Source organism: Octopus bimaculoides, chromosome Z, assembly GCF_046866305.1.
Source record: "Octopus bimaculoides isolate indiv1 chromosome Z, ASM4686630v1, whole genome shotgun sequence".
Classification (NCBI taxonomy): domain Eukaryota; kingdom Metazoa; phylum Mollusca; class Cephalopoda; order Octopoda; family Octopodidae; genus Octopus; species Octopus bimaculoides.
Genome location: NC_142944.1, coordinates 28131348 through 28153690, shown reverse-complemented (window position 1 = coordinate 28153690; position 22343 = coordinate 28131348). Strand labels below are relative to the sequence as shown.

Genomic DNA, 22343 nt, shown 5'->3' with positions numbered 1-22343 from the left:
AGGTTTGACAAGTAAAAGCAGTGTGGAGTTAGTTCAATGCAAAACGAGCAGCATAGACCAAGGCTTTCTCTGTTCACAGAAATATTTATGTTGTGCAGTGGAGAGAAAGCAGATTCTGCAAAGTTGTTAGAAATACTTGTAACAAAGGACCTAAAGGCTTGGTTGTAATTTGGAAGGTATGATAGCTTGAAAGCTGTACAATGCACGAAGTCATCTTTTATGGAACAGATATTTATAAATGCCAAAACCTTCCTTGGCGAAGAATGTACACCCCAACACAGATTAGTAGTTAGCAACTTCGGGATCAAGGCAAAATGGGTGCCCAGAAGTAGACTGGCTTGGAGGAGAAGGGTGTGGAAGCTTAAAGACCCTGCAATTGGATGTAGATTTAGAGACATGCTACTCGAAGCATTTGACGAAATAGAAGGGGATATAGCTTCATACAACGTGGAAGACAATTGGAGATTTCTGCAGGACAACCTGCTGAGAGCCACTGACCAGATCTGTGGCTGGGGTAAAGTCCCCTCTCGACCCAGAGTAACGTGGTGGTGGAACAAGGAGGTAGACAGGGCTATTAGACAAAAGAAACAGGCTTAGAAGGACTGGAAGAACGGTGGTAGCAGGGAATTGTACCAATGTGCCAGAAGGGAGGCTAGGCGACAGGTTTATTTAGCCAGAGGGGAAGCAGATAAGAAAAGATTTGCCAATGTTCTGCGCCGTGAGGACCAAAGACTCGAGGTATTTCGTGTTGCAAGACAGTGTAGGAGAGAGAATAGTGATGTTGTAGGAGAGAAATGTGTTCGCATGGATGATGGTACGCTTGCACTAAATGAGGATGCAAAGAAAGAGGTCTGGAGATGCCACTACGATAGATTGCTTAATAAAGAGAATGAATGGGAGGAAGAGAGCCTGCCGTATGTCGACCCAATAGAGGGACCAGCTATCCGAGTTGACAGTACCATGGTAGATAAAGCAATTAAGAGTATGAAGACAGGGAAAGTCCTCTGCCCATCAGGAATCACTGCAGAGATGCTCAAAATATCTGGCAGTGTCGGCTATAGCCTAGTCACCCATATTACAAACCAGGTGATACACGAAGGAGTCATACCCAATGACTGGTGTAGCAGCACCATAGTCAACTGCTACAAAGGTAAAGGTGACGCTCTAGATACAAATAATTACAGAGAGATCAAGCTGTTAGATCAGGTTATGAAAGTTACGGAGAGAGTCATAGCCCAACTAATTAGGGAGCAAATCAATTTAGATGAGATGCAGTTTGGGTTCGTGCCAGGTAAAAGCACCACTGATGCCATATTTCTAGTAAGACAGCTGCAGGAGAAATACCTAGCCAAGGATAAACCTCTATACCTGGCTTTCGTTGACATGGAGAAAGCCTTTGACAGGGGCCCCCAATCCCTTATCTGGTGGTCAATGAGGAAACTTGGGATAGAAGAATGGTTAGTGAGAGCTGTGTGAGCCATGTACAGAGATGCTGTCAGTAAGGTGAGGGTTGGAAATGAGTACAGTAATGAATTCCGGGTAGAGGTAGGGGTCCACCAAGGTTCTGAGCTCAGCACCCTCCTATTTATCATAGTCCTCCAGGTGATCACAGAGGAATTCAAGACAGGTTGCCCCTGGGAGCTACTCTATGCTGATGACCTTGCCCTAATTGCAGAATCACTATCAGAAATAGAGGAGAAGTTTCAGGTGTGGAAACAAGGACTAGAATTGAAGGGCCTTAGAGTCAACCTAGCTAAAACCAAAATCCTAATAAGCAGGAAGGTAGATAAAACACAAACCCCTTCAGGCTTTTGGCCCTGCTCAGTATGTAGAAAAGGAGTAGGTAGTAACTCTATAAGATGTACCCAGTGCAAGATATGGACACATAAGAGGTGCAGCAATATCAAAAGCAGGTTAACTAGCAAGTTAGTTTTTGTATGTGGCAGATGTTCAGGTGCAATAAACACTGTAAACAAACAGGAAACGACTTCTGTCTCATTCCAGGGAGAAAAACTAGAGGTAGTCGATTGCTTCTGCTATCTGGGTGACCAAGTTAGTAGTGGGGGCGGGTGCGCTGAAAGTGTAGCTGCTAGAATAAGAATAGCCTGGGTAAAGTTCAGAGAGCTCTTACCTCTGCTGGCGACAAAGGGACTCTCACTCAGAGTAAAAGGCAGACTGTATGACGCATGTGTACGAACAGCCATGCTACATGGCAGTGAAACATGGGCTGTGACTGCTGAGGACATGCGTAAGCTCGCAAGGAATGAAGCCAGTATGCTCCGCTGGATGTGTAATGTCAGTGTGCATACCCGACAAAGTGTAAGTATCTTGAGAGAAAAGCTGAACATAAGAAGCATCAGTTGTGGTGTGCAAGAAAGGCGATTGCGCTGGTATGGACATGTGGTGAGAATGGACGAGGATAGCTGCGTGAAAAAGTGCCACACCCTAACAGTTGAGGGAACCCGTGGAAGAGGTTGGCCCAGGAAGACCTGGGCTGAGGTGGTGAGGCAAGACCTTCGAACATTGGGCCTCACCGAGGCGATGACTTCTGACCGAGATCTTTGGAAATGTGCTGTGCGTGAGAAGACCCGGCAAGCCAAGTGAGACCTAAATCCAGGGCCTCTGCCAGCCCACTTACGCATACCTTTCCTACATTGGACACTAAACTTCGCTTGCGAAGACTTGTTGAGGCAAGTGAAATCGAACTAAATTCGACGACTGGCAGCTGGGCCAACGTCGTCTCCTTTATTGGACACGAAACTCAGCTTGCGAAGACTTATTGGGGCAAGCGAAAGTGAAATCGAGATAGCACCTGTGCCCAGCGTCGCCTTTCTGGCACTTGTGCCTGTGACATGTGTAAGGATTTTCAAGCGAGATCGTTGCCAGTGCCCCTGGACTGGCTCTTGTGCGGGTGGCACATAAAATACACCATTCTGAGAGTGGCCGTTGCCAGTACTGCCTGACTGGCCTTCGTAGGATTTTCGAGCGAGATCGTGGCCAGTGCCCCCTGGACTGGCTCTTGTGCGGGTGGCACATAAAATACACCACTTTGAGCGTGGCCGTTGCCAGTACTGCCTGACTGGCCTTCGTGCGGGTGACACGTAAAAGCACCCACTACACTCTCAGAGTGGTTGGCGTTAGGAAGGGCATCCAGCTGAAGAAACTCTGCCAAATCAGATTGGAGCCTGGTGTTACCATCCGGTTTCACCAGTCCTCAGTCAAATCGTCCAACCCATGCTAGCATGGAAAGCGGACGTTAAACGATGATGATGATGATGATGATGATGATGATGATGATGATACTAGTTTGCGGATATACTGTCTAATATAGACCACCCAATTTTTCTGAAGGGGGGAGAGCACATTACAAGCTTTGCTTTTTGACTTAACAGCCTCAGCACAAGTGTGTATGAACTACTTAGGGTAGTTGGGTCATTGGGTTTTGTTGTATGCAGGATGTGAAGGGATATGCCTAAAAGGATTGTTTCAGTCACTTGTCTAGAAGAATATTTTCCTGCCCTTGTGTATATTTACTGTTGAGATGAATTAACAAGCTGACTGACTGGAGAAATCTCAAGAGTGTTACATAAGTAATAAGTGTTCTGAGAAAAAACATAATAAGGACAATAATTAGAGTATTAAAATATCTGAAATGAGTTGTAGTCATTGTTATTAAGATTATAATTTTCTAATTTCTTTTAATGCTATAGTTAACATATGTAGCTAGATATGATCCTGGAGAGCTTGAAAATAGGGGTTCATAGTTTGAAGTATGAATCCCTATTATATACATTGTAAGATAAAGTTAATAGTCAGCAATGTCATAAACTTAACAACTAAAATATTGCCAAATAAGAAACTATTTTGTATACTAGGCAACTACAAGTAGATGTTTAACCATAATAAAATAGAGCTGATGATTAAAGGTGTTCCAGCTGTAACCTGTTCATTTTCCTTGTATATCTAGAACTGTCCAATGCATCTTCATTTTTTGAAGGCATCTCAGAGATTTGGCTGCTATTTCTTGCAAATTGAGCAACCATTTTGCTTTTACAACTTGGTGTTTTCAATGAAGATAGAAAATGTGAGTGTGAGAAATATGAATGCAACATGGGATTTGCACCATTCATACATTTACCAAGTACATTAGAGATGCAAAGTTAATTAAGATTGGACATAAACTTCAAACTCCATGTTTGCCACTTCTTAATTGGGTAACAAAAGTTGCACATAAGAGTTGCAAATCAAAACCTGCCATTATTACAAAGAATTATAAATTAAGAATGTAAATAGTTTAGCAAGAGGCATAAATTTAACTATGCATGTGTAAAATGACTGCCAGGAAGAATTGACATATAAAGTAAATGCCTTTTTAATTTCATAGCTATTCTTGAAAGTACACAACTAGAAATACTGTCTTTAAATTCATTGTCCTGGTATAAGCACTGAAGTTTGTGTTTGCCTATTCAAAATCTTCTTGCAAAATTATACATGTTGCCAATAGATATAATTACCTTATACTGAAAGGTTGTATTACTAATTTTTTTAAAACAGTCATCTCCAGCATAAATGGATTCCAAGACTTCGAGCTCCTCCTAGAAAGCAATAAATAAAAAATAATTTCAAGAATGTTAATACAAAATAAAGATTGTCATTAAAAATTATTAAATGTCACATTTTGGTTAAAGAATATCAACAATTTAAAAGTGGAATTTTTGAAATTATATACTTATTCAAAATAGCACATATGTGATGAGTATAGTGTATTAAAAATGCATTTAATTGTAATTCATTTCAAGTTATATTTAGCAATCAAATTTCTATTTACCTGTTGTAGCTCTAGATAATTCATATTTAATCATTATTAGAAAGTATCCACTCATGGAAGAAACTGAAATAAAAAAACATATAAATGAAAGTATATGTTATACGCTAAATGACAAACTGAAGAAAACAAAAATTATTATTAAAGAAATAAGATTTCAAATCAGAATTCTCTTCCTACAAAAATGGAGATGATGTCCAGCAAGATGAAATACTTTTTAAAGAAACTCCAACATCATAGCTTGCTTACTTTTCAGATTTGTTAGTCACACATGTAGAATAGTATATAGCATTCTATATTAAATTGGGGGCACTTAGAAGAAAACCATATATTTTTAAATGTATGCCATTTGCATTTGAAATCTTTTATACTACTTTGCTGTGGAGTCTCTACATAGCTACAAAAGGCAGACAAATTTCCCTCAAATCACACTACCACCTTAATAAGGGAAGCTGATATTGTCATAGATATACAAAAAGACATTCCATTCAGCAAGAGTCTAACTTTTTGGACAAAAAAAATCAACAGCTTTCATGATAAATACTTAGGAACAGTTTGGGGTTTGAAAGTAGCAATTTTTTAATGTAAGGGAATTTAAGTTCACTTGACATTATTAGTAAATAACTTCTACTGGTCAACAAGTAACAGTGGGGAAAAATATATTATATTGAATTCTATAGAGTAGTAAAATATAAAATGTTATCATAGATACATAAGTATATTCTTTTGTTTGTTTTATGTCCATTTCCTTTACTAAGCATGGATTGGATGAGACAGTTTCATAACCTGAGACCCTTCTTGTTGCAAGCAAGGGTTTTTATTCTACATCATTGAAAGTGCATAGCTATCAAATAATTTGTTGAAGAAGAATTATTAAACTTCAACAGTTGTAGCTCATTTGTGTGCAGAATGTAAATATACACACAGACATATGTGCATGCACAAACATGAACACACCAGGCTTTGCATAATTTCACTCATGAAGAATTGGTCAGCCTGGACTATAAGAGAAAACATCTGCTCTAGGGGCCATGCAGTGGAACTGAACTTAAAACTCTATGGATGAGAAGTGAACTTCTTAACCAAACTGCCATGCCTGTGATATTTATAATGCTTGATCACTAATGATGTCCATCTCTTTACAAACTAGATAAAAATTTTAGACTTTATGCATTACACAGACACACTTGAGAGGAGTCATTATCAAATTAATAAAGCCCACAAAAACAATACTGATACATGAAAATAAATGCAGGAATAAAAAAATAAAAATATAACGACTTTATTTTAGAAATCAGGTTATATTGCTATTTAAGGTATAAAAATATAGATAGAATAAATTAACCATATCTCAGAAGTCAGAACATGATATCACGGTCTAACCCCTTATTTTGTATCTCCCCCACTTACCTCTCTCATTATCTTTTAAGGTCTTTTGTCTCAATCTCTGTCATCCAGTCTCTTAATGATTGTAAGTTAAGCATAATTGCTTTGTCTTTTAGAAATTGTACTGAATATTATTATACCCTTTCCTCTAATTTTTCAACTACTATAAATACTCCCCTCATCCCTTCCTGTCACTGTAATGTTTTTCCTATATTGACAACTAACCTGGTTAAGAGAATGGGCTACTAACCCTAAGATTTCAAGTTCAATTCCAGGGAGTGACCTGAATAATAATAACAACATCGAAAAATACCTTAGGAATGAGAACCCAGGCTCAAAATTTCCTCAAGACACCTGATGAAGGCTGAAGGATATATCAGCTGAAACATTGTGTTAACAACAAACAAGACAAATATCCGTCAAATGTAAATAATGTAAAGATGAAATGGTCAGCAAGTATGCTATACTGCAACTCAAGCATGAAGTATGAGCCACAAGAAACATGAATTGCATGATGGTACTTTTAACCTATGACACCCAAAAGGACTACATCAGTAACCTACAAATCATCACTAGAAAAATGAACAAATGCTATCAACATTGCTATGCCAAGAAGTGGCTTGTAGGAGCACCAAGTTCTGAGGCAAAGTCATGCATCCAATAATACAGGACATTTCAGAATTTCTTTAAAAAAATATGCTCTGACAGGAAGTATCAGAAGTATGATACTTCATGAGCTGCTTTCTAAAATACAGCATGCTAAAAAATATTATCTAGAGAAGACAGGGGCAGATCAGACCTTTGATTCTGTACACCTTATAAAATAAAGAAATAACAGTAATAACGTCAGTGAAAAATAAATATTAGGTAAATTGCCTTTACATATTTATCACTTAGAAAATATTTTTCATTTTTAACTTCATATATAGTATGCACTAGAAATTTTGACCTTTAAATTTTTGGAAAAGAGTGTGGATTATACTCGAGGATTTACGTTATATATTATGCACATATGTATAACACATACATGTGTGTGTGTGTGTGTATGTGTGTGCAATATATATATATATATATATATATATATATATATATATATATATATATATTTTATATAAGTTAACTCTCAGGCCCTTTCATTCTAGACCTTGCTTCCATACCTAAAATTTCTTCTCTAGTTCTGATAATGAGTCAGTGATAAAAAAAAAGTCCCAAGGGCAGCCCATCTTAAATTCCTTTGTTATGGCCTGGGGGACTATGATGAACAAGAAGTGGCTGAGAGGCAATCCTTGGTTAACTCCTATGGTGAATTCATTGCTATTCTTGTTAACTTTCAACCTACTAACAGCATCCATGTACATGACTTGTACAGCTCTCACTAACCACTCATCTATCCTTAGTTTTTGCATTGCCTACAAGATAAGGGAATAGGGGAGCCTGTCAAAGGGTCGACAAAAGCCAAGTACAAAGGTTTATTTTTGGCTAAATATTTCTCCTGCAGCAGTCTCTCCAGGAAGATAGCATCAGCAATGCTTCTCCTTGGCACAAAACCAAACTGCAGCTCGTCTAGACTAAATCTTTTCCTAATTAGTTGCGCTATGACCCTCTCTATAACTTTTATCACCTGGTCCAACAATTTGACACCTCTGTAATTACTTCTGTCCTAAGTATTACCTTTAACTTTATAGCAGTTGACTATAGTGCTGCTACACTGTCCATTGGGGATGACTCCATCATGGACAATCTGATTAACTATACGGATGACTAGGTCATATCTCACTCCACCAGATATTTTAAGCATCTTAGTGGTGACTCCAGTTGGGCCGGGGGCTTTCCCTGTCTTCATATCCTTCATAGCTTTATCTACAATACCACTGTCTATTTGGATAGCTGGTACCTCTGTTGGGCCCGCATTAGAAACACTCTCCTTTTCCCATGTCTTCTCTACATTTAGCAACTATTCATAGTGGCACTTCCAAGCCTCTTTCTTTGCAGAGTCACTAACTTGTCATAAGATGAAAGTAAACATTATAAGATGAGGTTTTAAACAAAATGAAAGCAATGTGTGAAAGCTAATACATATGGAAAGAGAGTGTCAAAGAGTATGGTAAATATATAGACTGGTAGTGAAAGACAAGGACTAGCAGAGTTGTCAATCTAAAAGTTAAGTTATTTGTCATAGAAAAATTAATTTTATTATTATTAATGGACAACCTTCTCTTTGGAATGCAGATTTCAAAAATCAAATTCATTTTTCTCAAGGATGCACCATTTCAGAGTCTTTTTGGACTAAACACACACACACATAAACACATATACTTTTATTTTTTATCTTTTACTTGTATTCATTAGACTGCAGCCATGTTGGGACACTGCCTTGAATTTTTAGTCAAATGAAATGACTCTAGTACTTATTTTTTTAAGCCCTGTACAAGTGGCAATTGTGGTGGAACAAACACACATAAACATTTATATACATACAACAGGCTTCTTTCAGTTTCCATCTACCAAATCCACTCACAAGGATTTGGTTAGTCAGAAGCTATAGTAGAAGATACCTGTCACACAGTGGGACTAAACCCGGAACTATGTGGTTGGAAAGTAAGCTTCTAACTACACAGCCACCCCTGCAACTATATACATTCGCCATATTGGACCACTAAACTCAACACGTCTTATTTCATTCTCTCTATTTATTTATTTCCTCTTCTTCCTTTCTGTCGAAGAGCATAGGCACAAAATGTAAAAGACTTTTCCATTTTTCCCAAGCATCAAACTAATACACTTGCTTGTTGTTCCAACATCTATCTTTTTCTTTCTATAAATTTGAACTATCATCGTTATCATCACTGTCGTTTAACGTCCATTTCCATTCTGGCATGGGTTGAACAGTTTGACTGAGAATTGGCAAGCTGGGAGGTTGCACTGGACTCCAATCTGATGTGGCAAGGTTTCTACAGCTGGATGCCCTTCCTAACACCAACCACTCTAGGAGTGTAGTGAGTGTCTTTTACATGCCACCGGCACAGGAACCAGTCAAGCGGAACTGGCATCGGCCATGCTTGAATGGTACTTTTTACATGTCACCAGTATGAGCACTAGTTAGGCAGCACTGGCATTGGCCACACTCGAATGGTATTTTTGTACATACAACCGGCATGGGTTCCAGTCAGACAGCACTGGAATCAACCACAACTATGATTTCACTTGGTTCAACAGGTCTTCACAAGCACGCCATATTGCCCAATGATTGAAGGGTGCTTTTAAACAGGCCAGTTATGCGACACTGACATTGACCACAACTAAGATCTCACTTAGCTAGCCGGGTCTTCCCAAGCACAGCATATCTCCAAAGGTCTCAGTTGTTTGTCTTTGCCTCTGTGAAGCCCAACATTCAAAGGCTGTGTTTCACCACCTCATCCCATGTCTTCCTGGGTCTACCTCTTCCACAGGTTCCCTCCATTGTTAGGGTGTGACACTTCTTCACAGAGCTATTCTCATCCATATGCACCACATGACCATATCAATGCAGTCGTCTCTTTTGCACACACCTGATGCTTCTTATGTCCAACTTCTCTTGCGGGGCACTTACACACTGCTGTGGATGCACACTGACATTACACATACAGCAGAGCATACTAGCTTAATTTCTTTCAAGCCTACGCATGTCCTCAGCAGTCACAGACCATGTTCCGCTGCCGTGTAGCATGGCTGTTTGCACACAGGCATTGTACAATCTATCTTTCACTCTGAATGGGAAGCCTTTTGCTACCAGCAGAGGTAGGAGCTCTCTGAACTTTGTCCAGCCTGTTCTTATTCTAGCAACTACTGACTTGGTCATATAGTTAACAGAAGCTATCAACAATTTGGAATCTGTTTTCTGTACATTTTCAGTGTTTATTGTACCTGTGCATCTTCCACATACAAAAACTATCTTCCCAGTTAACCTATTGCTGCACCTCTTATGTGTCCATAGCTTACACTGGGTACATCTTATGGAGTTTCTACCTACGCTTTTTCTACACATCAAGCAGGGCCATCAAGCTGAGGGGATTTGTGATTTGTCTGCCTTCCTACTTACTAAGACTTTGGTTTTAGCTAGGTTAACTCTAAGACCCTTTGATTCTAGGCCTTGCTTCTACAACTGAAACTTCTCTAGTTCTGGTAGTGACTCAGCTATGAGAGCAAGGTCATCAGCATAGAGGAGCTCCCAGGGGCAACCTGTCTTGAATTCCTGTTATTACCTGGAGGACTATGATGAACAAGAGGGGGCTGAGGACTGATCCTTGGTGAACTCCTACTTCTACATGGAATTCCTCATTATAATCATTTCCAACCCTCACCTTACTGACAGCATCCCTGTACATTGCTTGTACAGCTCTCACCAACCACTCATCTATGCCTAGATAAGGGATTGGGGGACCCTGTCAAAGACTCTCTCCATGTCAACATATGCATACAGATACACAATTCTTTATCCGGAACCTTTGGGGACAGTTCTGTTCAGAATTTTGATTTTTTTCGGATTTCAGAACTAGCTGTTCCAGATTGTAAACTAGACATCAAAACAGACGTCCTACTATGGTAGCATAAGCACGTGTATACATAATCACAATCAGTGGGAAAAATAAAGATTACAAATATTATTAGTTTATTTTTAGAGTAATATACTGGTAAATGAAATAGTGAGATAATTAAGATCACAAGTAAAAAAATACATATAGTGGGATAATTTAAAACCAAAATATATGATCCACAAGTACAAGTTTACACATTACCATAATATTTCTGTAGAGAGACACATAAGTATTCACACTAATTTGAATAAAGAAAGACTACAAATGGTTTATTTATATGCTTGAGTCATAAATTGGTTCAAACTAAGCTAAATATGTAGTTGCAGTTAAGATATGGAACAGGGTCATTCAGTGTCACCAACATTGTCATCAGGTTGCGGGTGAACTTCTGATGATGGGGCAGGAATGAGACTCTCAAGTGATGAAGTAGCACTATGAGAGAGGGCATTTTTAAAGACTTCTTCAAGTGTCATCTGTCAAAGCAATGTCTCTTTAATTGACTAAACTCCCATAATCACTTGTTCATTGATAAATGCATGTTGTTCAAGGCCAGCTATTAACTGATCACAAATTTTCACCGTATTGTCTACAGGAATTTTTCACCTGTGTTCTCTATGTCATCATCACTACCGTGTTCATTCTTATTCATATTTAACATCATTTTAGCAGTTTCAAGTCGTAGTAACTCCACTTTCTGCCTTATTGTTAATGATAAATGTTTCCTTTTCTTTGGGTATCTGCAGTTCTTTTTGACATTTTCAGGGTAAATTATATACAAAGTCACAGGAAACAACACGAAGACATCAAATAGCAAATGGACATCTCTCTACAAGCACTGGGCCATACTTGTTGCTTGGCAGTAAGTGGTGGCCAGCCTGTCGGTTTTGGAGGCTTTTCAGATTTTAGATTTCTGGAGGAAGGATTGTGTACCAGAATATATATATATATATATATATATATATATATATATATAGGGAGAATTCACAAAAAAACAAAAGATGAAGACTTATTTCTTTTTATTAAAATTTTCATTGCATCTTGCAACCTTTTCAATAGTCATTAACTCTGTCTGTTATCAGAACTGCGTTCTTTTTGTTTTGTGTGTTTGGGTGCATGTGTATGTGTATGTATTTGTCTGTATGCATGTATGTGTGCATATATGTATGCTTGTGTAGACATTTGTATGTATGTACTCTGCAGGTATGTGTGTATGCATATATATATGTATGCATGTGTAGACATTTGTATGTATTCTAAATATCCATGTGCTAGTGTGTTCATGCTTATGTTTGTGTTTTTGTATATGTGTGTGTATCTGTGTGCACCTGTCTCCTTGTGTGTCAAGTATGGGTTTGTGTGGCTATATAAACTGGGTATTGGGGTATGACACCTATGTATATTTCCTATTTAGTACTGGGGATATTTCATTAATGAGGATGTACTCGTGTATTTGTCTGAGTGTTGGGTCCTTTGGGTGCTTGGATAAAATGTGGGTGTCAAGTTGACCCAGTGTGCCTCTATGTTGGTCTTTGGCATGTTGGAATAGTATGAAGGATTGTTTTTTGTTGTCATATTGTCTCAAATGTTCATTCAGTCTCTGCATTGCTTCTAGATGTTTCACCTATATATCTTATGTTCATGTCTTTACAAGCACCTCTATGCACCTTATGTCCTACATAGTTGTGATCTGATAGTGCTCCCTCGCTTTTCAACGATCTTAAGTTCTGTATATGTTTTTTTGTTTCATTAGGTTCGCATAGTGGGGCAATGTTGTTCATTATCCTAACTAGGTCTGCTATCAGTATGTTGATTTTCATGTTGTGTGACAAAGCTGAGCTCTTGTGAACAATATATTTAGAAGCTATAGGTTTCATGTAATAAGAGTGGAGGAGTTGGATTCCATTGTTCACAGTCTCTAACCAAAATTTGATATCAAAGACAGTGAGTTTATTGTTAGGGTGCCTAGTGGGGTAATCTATAGTTACCTTGATACTTTGATGGATGGAGTTAGCTACATACTGGATGCTTTCCATTATGCTCCTTTCGGTTTTTACATTGCAGTTACTAGAGTTTGTCCTAACTAGAACGTTAATGTCATCTACATGCCTACAGTAAAGTAAAACGGTAGTGGATTGTTCTACTAAGGATTGTTTTAGTTTTCTGTCCCACCAAGTCATGAAGAGGCTGGCTGCATCTCCAGCCACACTGACACCAATGGCTGCACCTTGAACCTGCATGTATAGCTTCTTGTTAAACTTTACTATGTGGTTCTTATGTTAGACCCTATTGCATGTGCAATCATTCTTTTCATCTGACTGTTGTTCTCAGGGTCTTGGGTGGGCGTGGTCCAGCAACTCCAGCGCTATCTTTGCCACCAAGGTGATAGTGGGTGGTCTTCCTCTCTGTAACCTGATAGGGCAGAATCTACTAAAGTCATGGTTGTCTAGATATAATTTCCCTCTACCCATCTGTAAACAGATTTTGCTGTGGAAAAATGCATTGAGATTATCTTTGAGAGTGAAGAAGAGTTCTGTGAAGTCAAAACGAGGGATGTGGGTCTCTGCCTTAAACTAAGCTAAGACAGTAACTATCCAGACAACCATGACCTTAGTTGATTATGTCCCACCAGGTCATTGAACTTTGGTTAGAGACTCAACAACAAAGTGCAACTCCTCCACTCCTATTACATGAAACCGATAGATACTAACTATGTTGTTAAGAACTCAGCTTTGTTACACATGAAAATCAACATACTGTAGCAGACCTATTTAGGATAATGAACAATGTGTCCCTATTATGCAAACCCTATGAAACAAAGAAACGTACAGATTCTCATGCACTGAATGCAATTCTCTGGCTATGCTCAGAAAGATAGGGTTCGGGTATACAGGGTGCCAGAAAGAAGTTAGATAGCATTATAAGTAATGAAACCAGTGGTACCTGCCTTAGATATAGAAGTAAAGACTGGAATAGGATACAAAGAGTTTGTGACAAAGCAGATTGAACACATGGGACAAGACTGACAAATATCAAGGTGTGATGTTTGTAGAGGCCACAACCCATGGAGAACTAGCCCATAGATTTAGGAGAGCTCTGAAGGAAGCTAAACTCAACATTAAGATCGTTGAAAAGCCAGGGAGCTCCATCAGATCACAACTATGTAGGACATACTCCCTTTGAGAATACCACATGCACCAATGATAACTGCATGGTATGTAAGATTAAGCCTGGCATTAACTGTAGAACTAGAAATGTAGTCTACAGCATAAGGTGCAGAGATGGTGCTTGTAAAGAGAACATAATATACATAGGTGAAACATCTAGAAGCAATGCAGAGACTAAATGAACATTTGAGACAATATGACAAAAACAATCCTCCATACTCTACCAACATACTAAAGACCAACATGGAGGCACACTGGGTCAACTTGACACCCGCATTTTATCCAAGCATTTGAAGGACCCAACATTGAGACAAGTACAAGAGTACGTCCTCATTAATGAAACATCCCCACTATTAAATAGGAAGTATACATAGGTATGACACCTATACATAGGTGTCATACCCCAATACTCAGTTTATATAGTCACACAAACAAACATTCAAAGCATGTGGGAACCTGTATCAATTTCGTCATATACTGTTTGGAGTCACAAATGGTATATGGTATAGCTTGTTTTCAACATATCATTGATAATCTTATCAAGCAAAACAAAACTAGAGGATACCTTCACCAACGTTGACATCACAATAAGCGAGCACAACAGAAGAGAACATGATGAGAATTGTGAAAGATTCCTACAAGTTGTGAAAACATACTTGCTTACCTTCAACGATAAGGAAACAGTCATTGCCACAAGGACTCTCATGCTCCTGAGTTACAAAGTGTCCAAAGGGATAATCAGACCAGATCCAGAATGGTTCTACTGCTTATGCGAGCTCCTGTCTCCTCAAGATGCCAAAGTACAAGAGATGATCATCAGGACGTTTGCATATTATTCTCACTGGATCTCTCATTTTCCTGAGAAAATTGCAGCCTTTATACATAAGAACTTTCCCCTCCCTGATATTGTCAAACAGTCATTCTGGAACTTCAAGTCAGAGCTTGAAGGCACTGCTTTGGTCACCATTGACTATCAGGTACCTTTGGTTGTGGAGGCAGATGTTTCTGACACTGCTATCACCGCAACCTTGAACCAGAATAGATGACCTGTATCCTTCTCCAGAATACTTACTCGCAGTGAAATGGAACTCATTCCTCAGTAGAAAAGGAAGCCCATGAAGCTCTTTGTAAAAGGAAGCATTACCTTATTAGAGTTCATTTTCAGTTAGTGACCAACCAATAGTCCATGGCTTTCATGTTCAACAATGAACACAAAGGTAAAATCAAGAATGATAAGATATTATGATAAAGGATTGAGCTATCTTGTTTCAAATACAATGTTGTTTATTGGCTGGGTAAGGAGAACAAAGCTACAGATACCTTTTCTTGGGGTTACTGTGCATCTTTAACCCCCATGGACCTTACACAGCTCCAAGATTCCTTGTGTCATCCAGGTATGACGTGATTGCGCCATTTTGTGTAGTCAAAGAATCTACCATTTTCCACCCATGATGTAAAATCTGTGACATCTCAATGTCCCACATACGCCAAACTGAAGCCTTGATTTTCTGTGCCACTAGCTGTTGGAGAGGTTATGTATAGACTTCAAAGGTCCACTAATCACAACAATTATCAATTCACCATTATTGATGAATTTTCTTACTTTCCGTTTGCATTTGCATATTCAAATATATCAGCTGTTACTGCCATTCATTGTCTCTGCCAACTATTTTTGATTTTTGAACTCTCTTCTTTCACCTATTCTGATCATGGCGTTGCCTTCATGTCAGCTGAACTGAGACAATCCCTCCATGGTAAAGGCATAGTGACCAGCAGGATGACCACAAACAATCCAGTGAGGAATGGCCAGGTCAAAAGGCTCAATTCAACCTTATGGAAAACCATTACTTTGGCTCTGAAGTCTAAGGGATTAAGTGCGAGTCACTGGCAGTGCATACTCCTTGATGTTTTGCACTCTATTCACTCCCTCCTCTGTATGGCCATTAACACCACGCTTCATGAGAGGCTGTTCAGTTTCCACTGCCACTCAACTTCTGGGACCTCACTACAAGAATGGCTAGCAAAGGGTGGACCTGTGCTCCTGAAGAAACAACAGCAGTTCTCAAAATATGATCCAGCAGTAGAAAAGATTGAATTACTAAAATGCAATCCACTGTATGCCTATGTATGCTTATCAAGCTACAAGAAGGAAATGGTTTTGTTGAAACATCTGGCTCCAGAGCAAGATACGCAATTTTCCAAAACACCGACCGAGCTTGATACCCCATTGCACAACCAGAAACCTGTGAACAATCTTGAAGTGGAAACACTGGCAGTTGAAACCAGAACCAGTGGTAATGATCTTGAAGAAGAAACTAACAGCTCAGAACTTGATAATCCTGAGCAATCAAAAGCAGATCAACTCAACAGCATCTACACTCATACAACTTGTGAAGTTGAAAGACATAAATTATACAGAATTTTGTAATGCCCTATGTTATATTTTGATGCCTAAGAACTTTATGAACTCACCTGGTAGTACTCAGATTCTTCAGCGGGAGAGAATGTAATAATTACTGATATTATTACTATAACTATACATGTTATATTCACTATTGTTAATATAACTACAGCCAGGTGAAAACAAGGCTTAGAAATGGTACTACTGACAGATACTGTACTCTCATCCTTAGAAGAGTAAAGCCTATTTACGGCCAATCTTTTCAGCCTTCTGTATTAACAAAATTTAGAATTGCTACACAACTACAACATTATCATTAGCAACGCTGCTGCTGCTATTCTTGTTAGAGTTGCTGTCATTGCCTTTAATATTGCCATTCCTGCTACTGTAGTGGTAGTTGGGAAAGCTGCGAGTGCTATTTGGGTCAGATACCACTTCAGCCTCAAAAAAGACTCCCTTGGTTTCACATTGGTTTCCCACAGGACATCTGCAGTAGTCCCTGTATGAGCATCCTGCCTCTGCTCATGGTCTAGGTGTGTTAATTAAAACACTTAATATTGAGGGCACAGCTAAAAGAGACTCTTAAGTTGTTGTCATCATTATCATTATTTAGAATCTACTTTCCATGCTGGTATGGGTTAGATGGTTTGACTGACACTGGTAAGCCATAGGGCTACACAAGGTTCTAATCTGATTTTGCATGGTTTCTACAGCTGGATGCCCTTCTTAACGTCAACCACCTCAAGAATGTAGTGGGTACTTCTTACATGCCAGTTACGTGGCACCAGCATTGGCCATTACTAAAATGGCTTGAAGGGTCTTCTCAAGCACAGCATATCACTAAAGTCTTGGTCACTTATCTTTACCTCCAGGAGGCCCAACATTCAACATTCAAAGATCATGTTTCACCACCTTGTCCCATGACTTCTTGGGTCTACTCTTTCACATGTTCCTTCCACAGTTAGATATAGGCACTTCTTTACACAGCTGTGCTTGTCTCTTGGCATCATATGACCATACCAATACAGTTATCTCTTTTGCACACTGCATCCGATGCCTATTATGCTCAACTTTTCTCTCAAGACAGTGTTCATGTGTGTGACTTTATTGGCTTTTCTCATCCTGAATTTACTTAAGAAATTCCCTTCAACTAGCTTTCACCTCTATAGAGATGTTGTTTTGGCAAGAGAAGAATGACAGATAGTTAAAATGGGAGTAGAAGGGAATAGTAAAGGATGAACAAGAGTAGAAACATGACTGATAGTAAATGTAAGTTTTTTGGTGGGTGACAAGAAATAGATGTGGCTTTGGAAGGAGGAGGTGATATGGCAGAACAAAATGGGAAGAAAGTAGTGATAAAATATAAGGAGATGACATGTAAGGGAGAGAGAGGTCAGATATGAGGTATGGCAACTATAAGATATAAAAGGAAAGATAATTAGTAGCACAGAAAGGGTGATTGGTGGAAAATAAAATGGGAAGAGATGATTTTGAGAATGAGTTATGGATGCTAAAATGAAGTGGGATGACTGGTAGCACAAAAAGAAATGATATATACATAGTGCTGCTCTCATATGAGTACAGCAGCTGAATAGTGGTATACTGAAGAGAGCGATGGAGAGATGGAAGATGAGAAGATAAAAGGGCATGAGGATAGTGTGTACAGACATAGCCATAATTATAATGCCCCTTTGACTTCAATTTTACTGTGAACAGCCAAACTACATAGTAGTGAGACATGGGCTGTGACTACTGAGGATATGCGATGGCTCAAAAGAAATGAAGCCAGAATGCTTCGCTGGATGGGTAATGTCAGTGTGCATATATAATGGAGTATAAGTGATTTAAGAAAAAACTGGGTATATCAGGCATCAAATGTAGTGTGCAAGAGAGAAGAGTGCACTGGTACGGCCATGTAATACATATGAATGAAGACAATTGCATCAAGAGGTACTGATCTCTAATCGCAGAGGGAACAATTGGAAGGGGTAGATCCAGGAAGATGTGGGACAAAGTGATGGGAAAGGATCTGTAGACACTAGGAATCACAGAGATGATGACAGAGGACTGAAACTCCTGGCAGTTTGTTGTACTTGAGAAGACATCAAGATAAGTGAAAGCATGGTTGTTCATGCATACAGGCTTATCCCTTGCATTCTTCTCCAGTTGATCACTCCTAATCTTGAGGGTTCATGGGTGCTGGTACGACATAAAAAGCACCCATACTAGCGCCACATAAACACTCCTGTGCTGGTGCTGCATAGAAGCACCTAGTACACTCTGTAAAGTGATTAGCATTAGAAAGGGCATCCAGCCATAGAAACAATGCCAAAACAGACATGGAGCCTGGTAACCCTTCAGCTCCTGTCAAACTGTCCAATCCATGCCAGCATGGAAAATGAATGGTAAATGATGACGATGATGATGGGTCTTCTCAAGCACAGTGAATCACTAATCATCTTAATACTTTGTCATCTCCTCCACAAAGCTTCACTTTGTCTTCCCAGGTTTCGTTCCACAAGTTCCATACAATTTAGTGAAGAACATTTCTTTATATAACTGTATATATATATATATATATATATATATATAGATGTGTATATATATATATATATATATATATATATATATATATATATATATATATATATATATATATATGTAAAAATATGTGACATTTATTCAGTAGCCATGATAAAACTCCGAATTTCAGATGCCAGCGAGGGAGCCCACGCCAACATCTCTTCAGTAATACCCATCGTTGATCGGGTAATTACTTTTACTGTTTCTTGGGAGCCACAAGAAAAAAATATGTAATAACTGAAGTAGAAAAAAAAAAATGAAATTTCATACATGAACTTCTGTTTATTATATGACAATAATAAGTGAGTTGTATGTGTTATTTTATTTATTAATACAGTAATGGCAATTATATAATATTGTTATAAGAGAAAAAGCATGTAATAATTGAAGTAGAAATATGATCAATTTCATACATGAACTTCTGTTTGTTTATTATACAACAATAATGAGTTGTATGTGTTATTTTATTTATTAAAACAGTAATGGCAATTATATAACACATACATACAACTGCTTACAATAATAGAGATTACTGTATAACTTTGTCTATGTTCATAATTTTTGGTTTACAATATTGAAAAATATGCCAACAAAGAAAAGATGTAATCTCTACAGAAACTGGTATAACTGGTACGCAAGGAATGAAGATGGTGTCACCTTTACCACAACCAGTGAGAATATTTGCTGCAATGCAGTTCCTCATAGGTTTGTGCACAATTAGTGTTGTACCATTGCATAATTTTTGTTGAGACAAATTAGGCAGAAGCATAATAGCTTCCCTTGAACCATTTACTTTCATTTTGGGAGATAAACAAACTAAAAATAACACAACCACAAAGTCTCTCTTATATATATATATATATATATATAAAAAAGAAAAAGCATAATAGTTTCCCTTGAACCATTTACTGTCATTTTGGAGGACAAACAAACGGACAGAATCTCTCTTTTATAAAGATATAGATATATATGCATCACAGGACAATACTAGCACAGTCTTCTCTCTTACACTACATCTGATTCCTCTTATACATAATTTTTCTCTCAATACATTTGTACTTTGTCACCTAGGCATTCCTACACTGCGTCTTCAACAGAACACACTAGCTTCATTTCTTTCTAGTCTTTGAATATCCTCTACATTCACAGTCCGTTTCATTACCATGTAGTATTGCTGTCTATACACAAACATCATATAATCTGTCTTTAATGCTGAGACCTCTTGTTAGCAACAGAACTTATAGCTCTGTAAACTGTCTCTTACTCTAGTAATTATATTTCTTGAGGATCTTCCTCAACATGTAGGAAATAAAAACTATCTACAACTTCTAGGGAGCCTCCTAAATATTTAAGAATATCTATTTTTCTTGTGTTCTTAATGTTCATTGTCCCTGTGCATCGGCCAGATACAAACTCTACTGTTACTGATAACATTCCTGTGATTCCACTGCACTTTTTGCATGTCCTTAGTTTGCACCAAGTATACAAGGCATCAAATGTAATGTGCAAGATAGAAGACTGCACTGGCCATTTTTCTTTGATTGCTACTTCCGGTTTCATTAGTTGTTGACAGTAAACATCTGAATTGATTGTTTGGTTCCTAGGAAGCAGCTCAAAATGCACAAACCCTTTGTAATCCCACCAAATTTACAGCACAACCATTTTTGATGTAATTCAGCTTTCGATGTGGTTTGTGCTGGTTCATTAGGCTTGGACCATGATTGTTTTCAATTGATGTTATTGTAGGCAATCCATTTTTCATCACCAGTGATGAGTTGTTTCAGAAAAACTTCAATTTCATTGTGTTTGAGATGCATATTGCAAATATTGATTTGTTGTGTTAAGCAAATCTCTTTCAATTTATGTGGAACCCAGATATTGAGTTTCTTAACAAGTCCAACAAATTTTAAGTGATTCTCAATTGTTGCATGTGATACATTTAACCTTTCTTCAATCTCTCACACAATTAGATGACAATCAGATTCAACTATGGCTTTGATTCAGTCATCGTCAGTAGGTCAACCAGAATGTTGGTCATCTCTGAGTGAAAAATCTCCAGAATGGAATTTTTAAAATCATTCTGACATGTGTGTTCTGCTAAGTAATGAACACATAAACTTCACATATCTTTTTGTGAGCCCCAGCAGTTTTCTTTCCTTTACAGAAATAAAAAAAGCAAAACATGCTAAAAATGTTCGTTTTTGCACTCCATGTTAAAACTGACACTGAACAGCTGTAAACAAAATTACGTGCAATTTGCTTCTAAAGTAAGCTAAAAGTAACAGCTATCAAATGTCAAAAGGAAAAAATGGTAACACTGACAAAAGTCATTCAAAAAAATCGCAATTCTATCTATTTATGAAAAACGAAATTACCTCCTTGCCAATCCAATATATACACACACGACAGAAGTAAATAGACACCCTTATAACCATTAAAATTTATTTAAATCTCAAATTATACATTCAAATTATTTATTAATTATTATAATGTGAATATTTAATATTTAGTAGACATGCCCTTTGCATTTTTAAATGCAAGGATCCTATTAGGCATGTTATTGATCAAATGGTGAATATTCTCCTGAGGAGTTTCTTGTCAAGTTTCATGCAGTAATCTCAAAAGATCTGGCTTTGAAGATGCTTTCTTGTTCTTTTTATGAAGTGTCCTGTCCATTATGTCCCAGAGGTGTTCAATGAGGTTCATATCTGGTGACTGGCTTGGTCATGGAAGCTTTTTAATGCCATTCCTATCCAACAAACCCCATCTTCCATAAATAAAGAGTCTTCTTTAATCATTTCACCACTTGAGAAGATTGGAAGAAGTCCTTTCTGCAATATGGACATATATTTATGAGTTTATGTTTCCCTCACATTCCACCAGCTCTGATTGACCATTGCTCCAAATTGCTCCTCAAACCATCACAGAATAGCTGCAATCTCTTCGCATCAAATTCTTAATCACAGAGTCTCCAGACCCACATTCGACCACTGTCAGAAAATTCAGCAAATCTGGACTCATTAGAGAATATGATAGTGTCCCAAAATGCTAGTAGCTTCTCCACCATCTCACTGGCTCAATATTTTCTCTGCTTGATATTGGCTGGTCAAAGAAGTTTGTGAAGATACCTGACAGCTGTTCTGGGACTGATATCAACTTGTTCTGCTATGTCAGAGGCCTTGCAATGAAGATTATTCTCCATACTTCTCTTAACGAAAGAGGATCTTGTAGAGGGCCCTGGTCAACCTGGGCGAGGTGATGCAGACTCCTTCTCTTCTTTGGTGAAGTGCACAATCATTCTATTAATTGTAGAAAGCAGGATCCCAAGGTTTTCTGCAATTTTACACTGACTAAGTCCACCTTCAGAATGACCCACAATACAGCCTCCTTGAAATTCAGACAGTTCCAAG

General features: G+C 38.2%; 1 protein-coding gene across 2 annotated transcripts in view; it reads right to left on the bottom strand.

The window, feature by feature from the left end:
- LOC106874705 (RWD domain-containing protein 4) overlaps window positions 1–22343 on the bottom strand; it is a 57054-nt gene that overhangs the window by 17865 nt on the left and 16846 nt on the right. For both annotated transcript variants that reach the window (XM_014922524.3, XM_014922533.3), the window contains exons 3-4: window positions 4829–4891; window positions 4515–4595 (exon numbers count right to left, since the gene is read on the bottom strand). In XM_014922524.3, the coding sequence (XP_014778010.1) occupies window positions 4515–4595; window positions 4829–4852 (105 nt within the window). In that variant the 5' untranslated portion in view covers window positions 4853–4891. The remainder of the gene's footprint in view (window positions 1–4514; window positions 4596–4828; window positions 4892–22343) is intronic.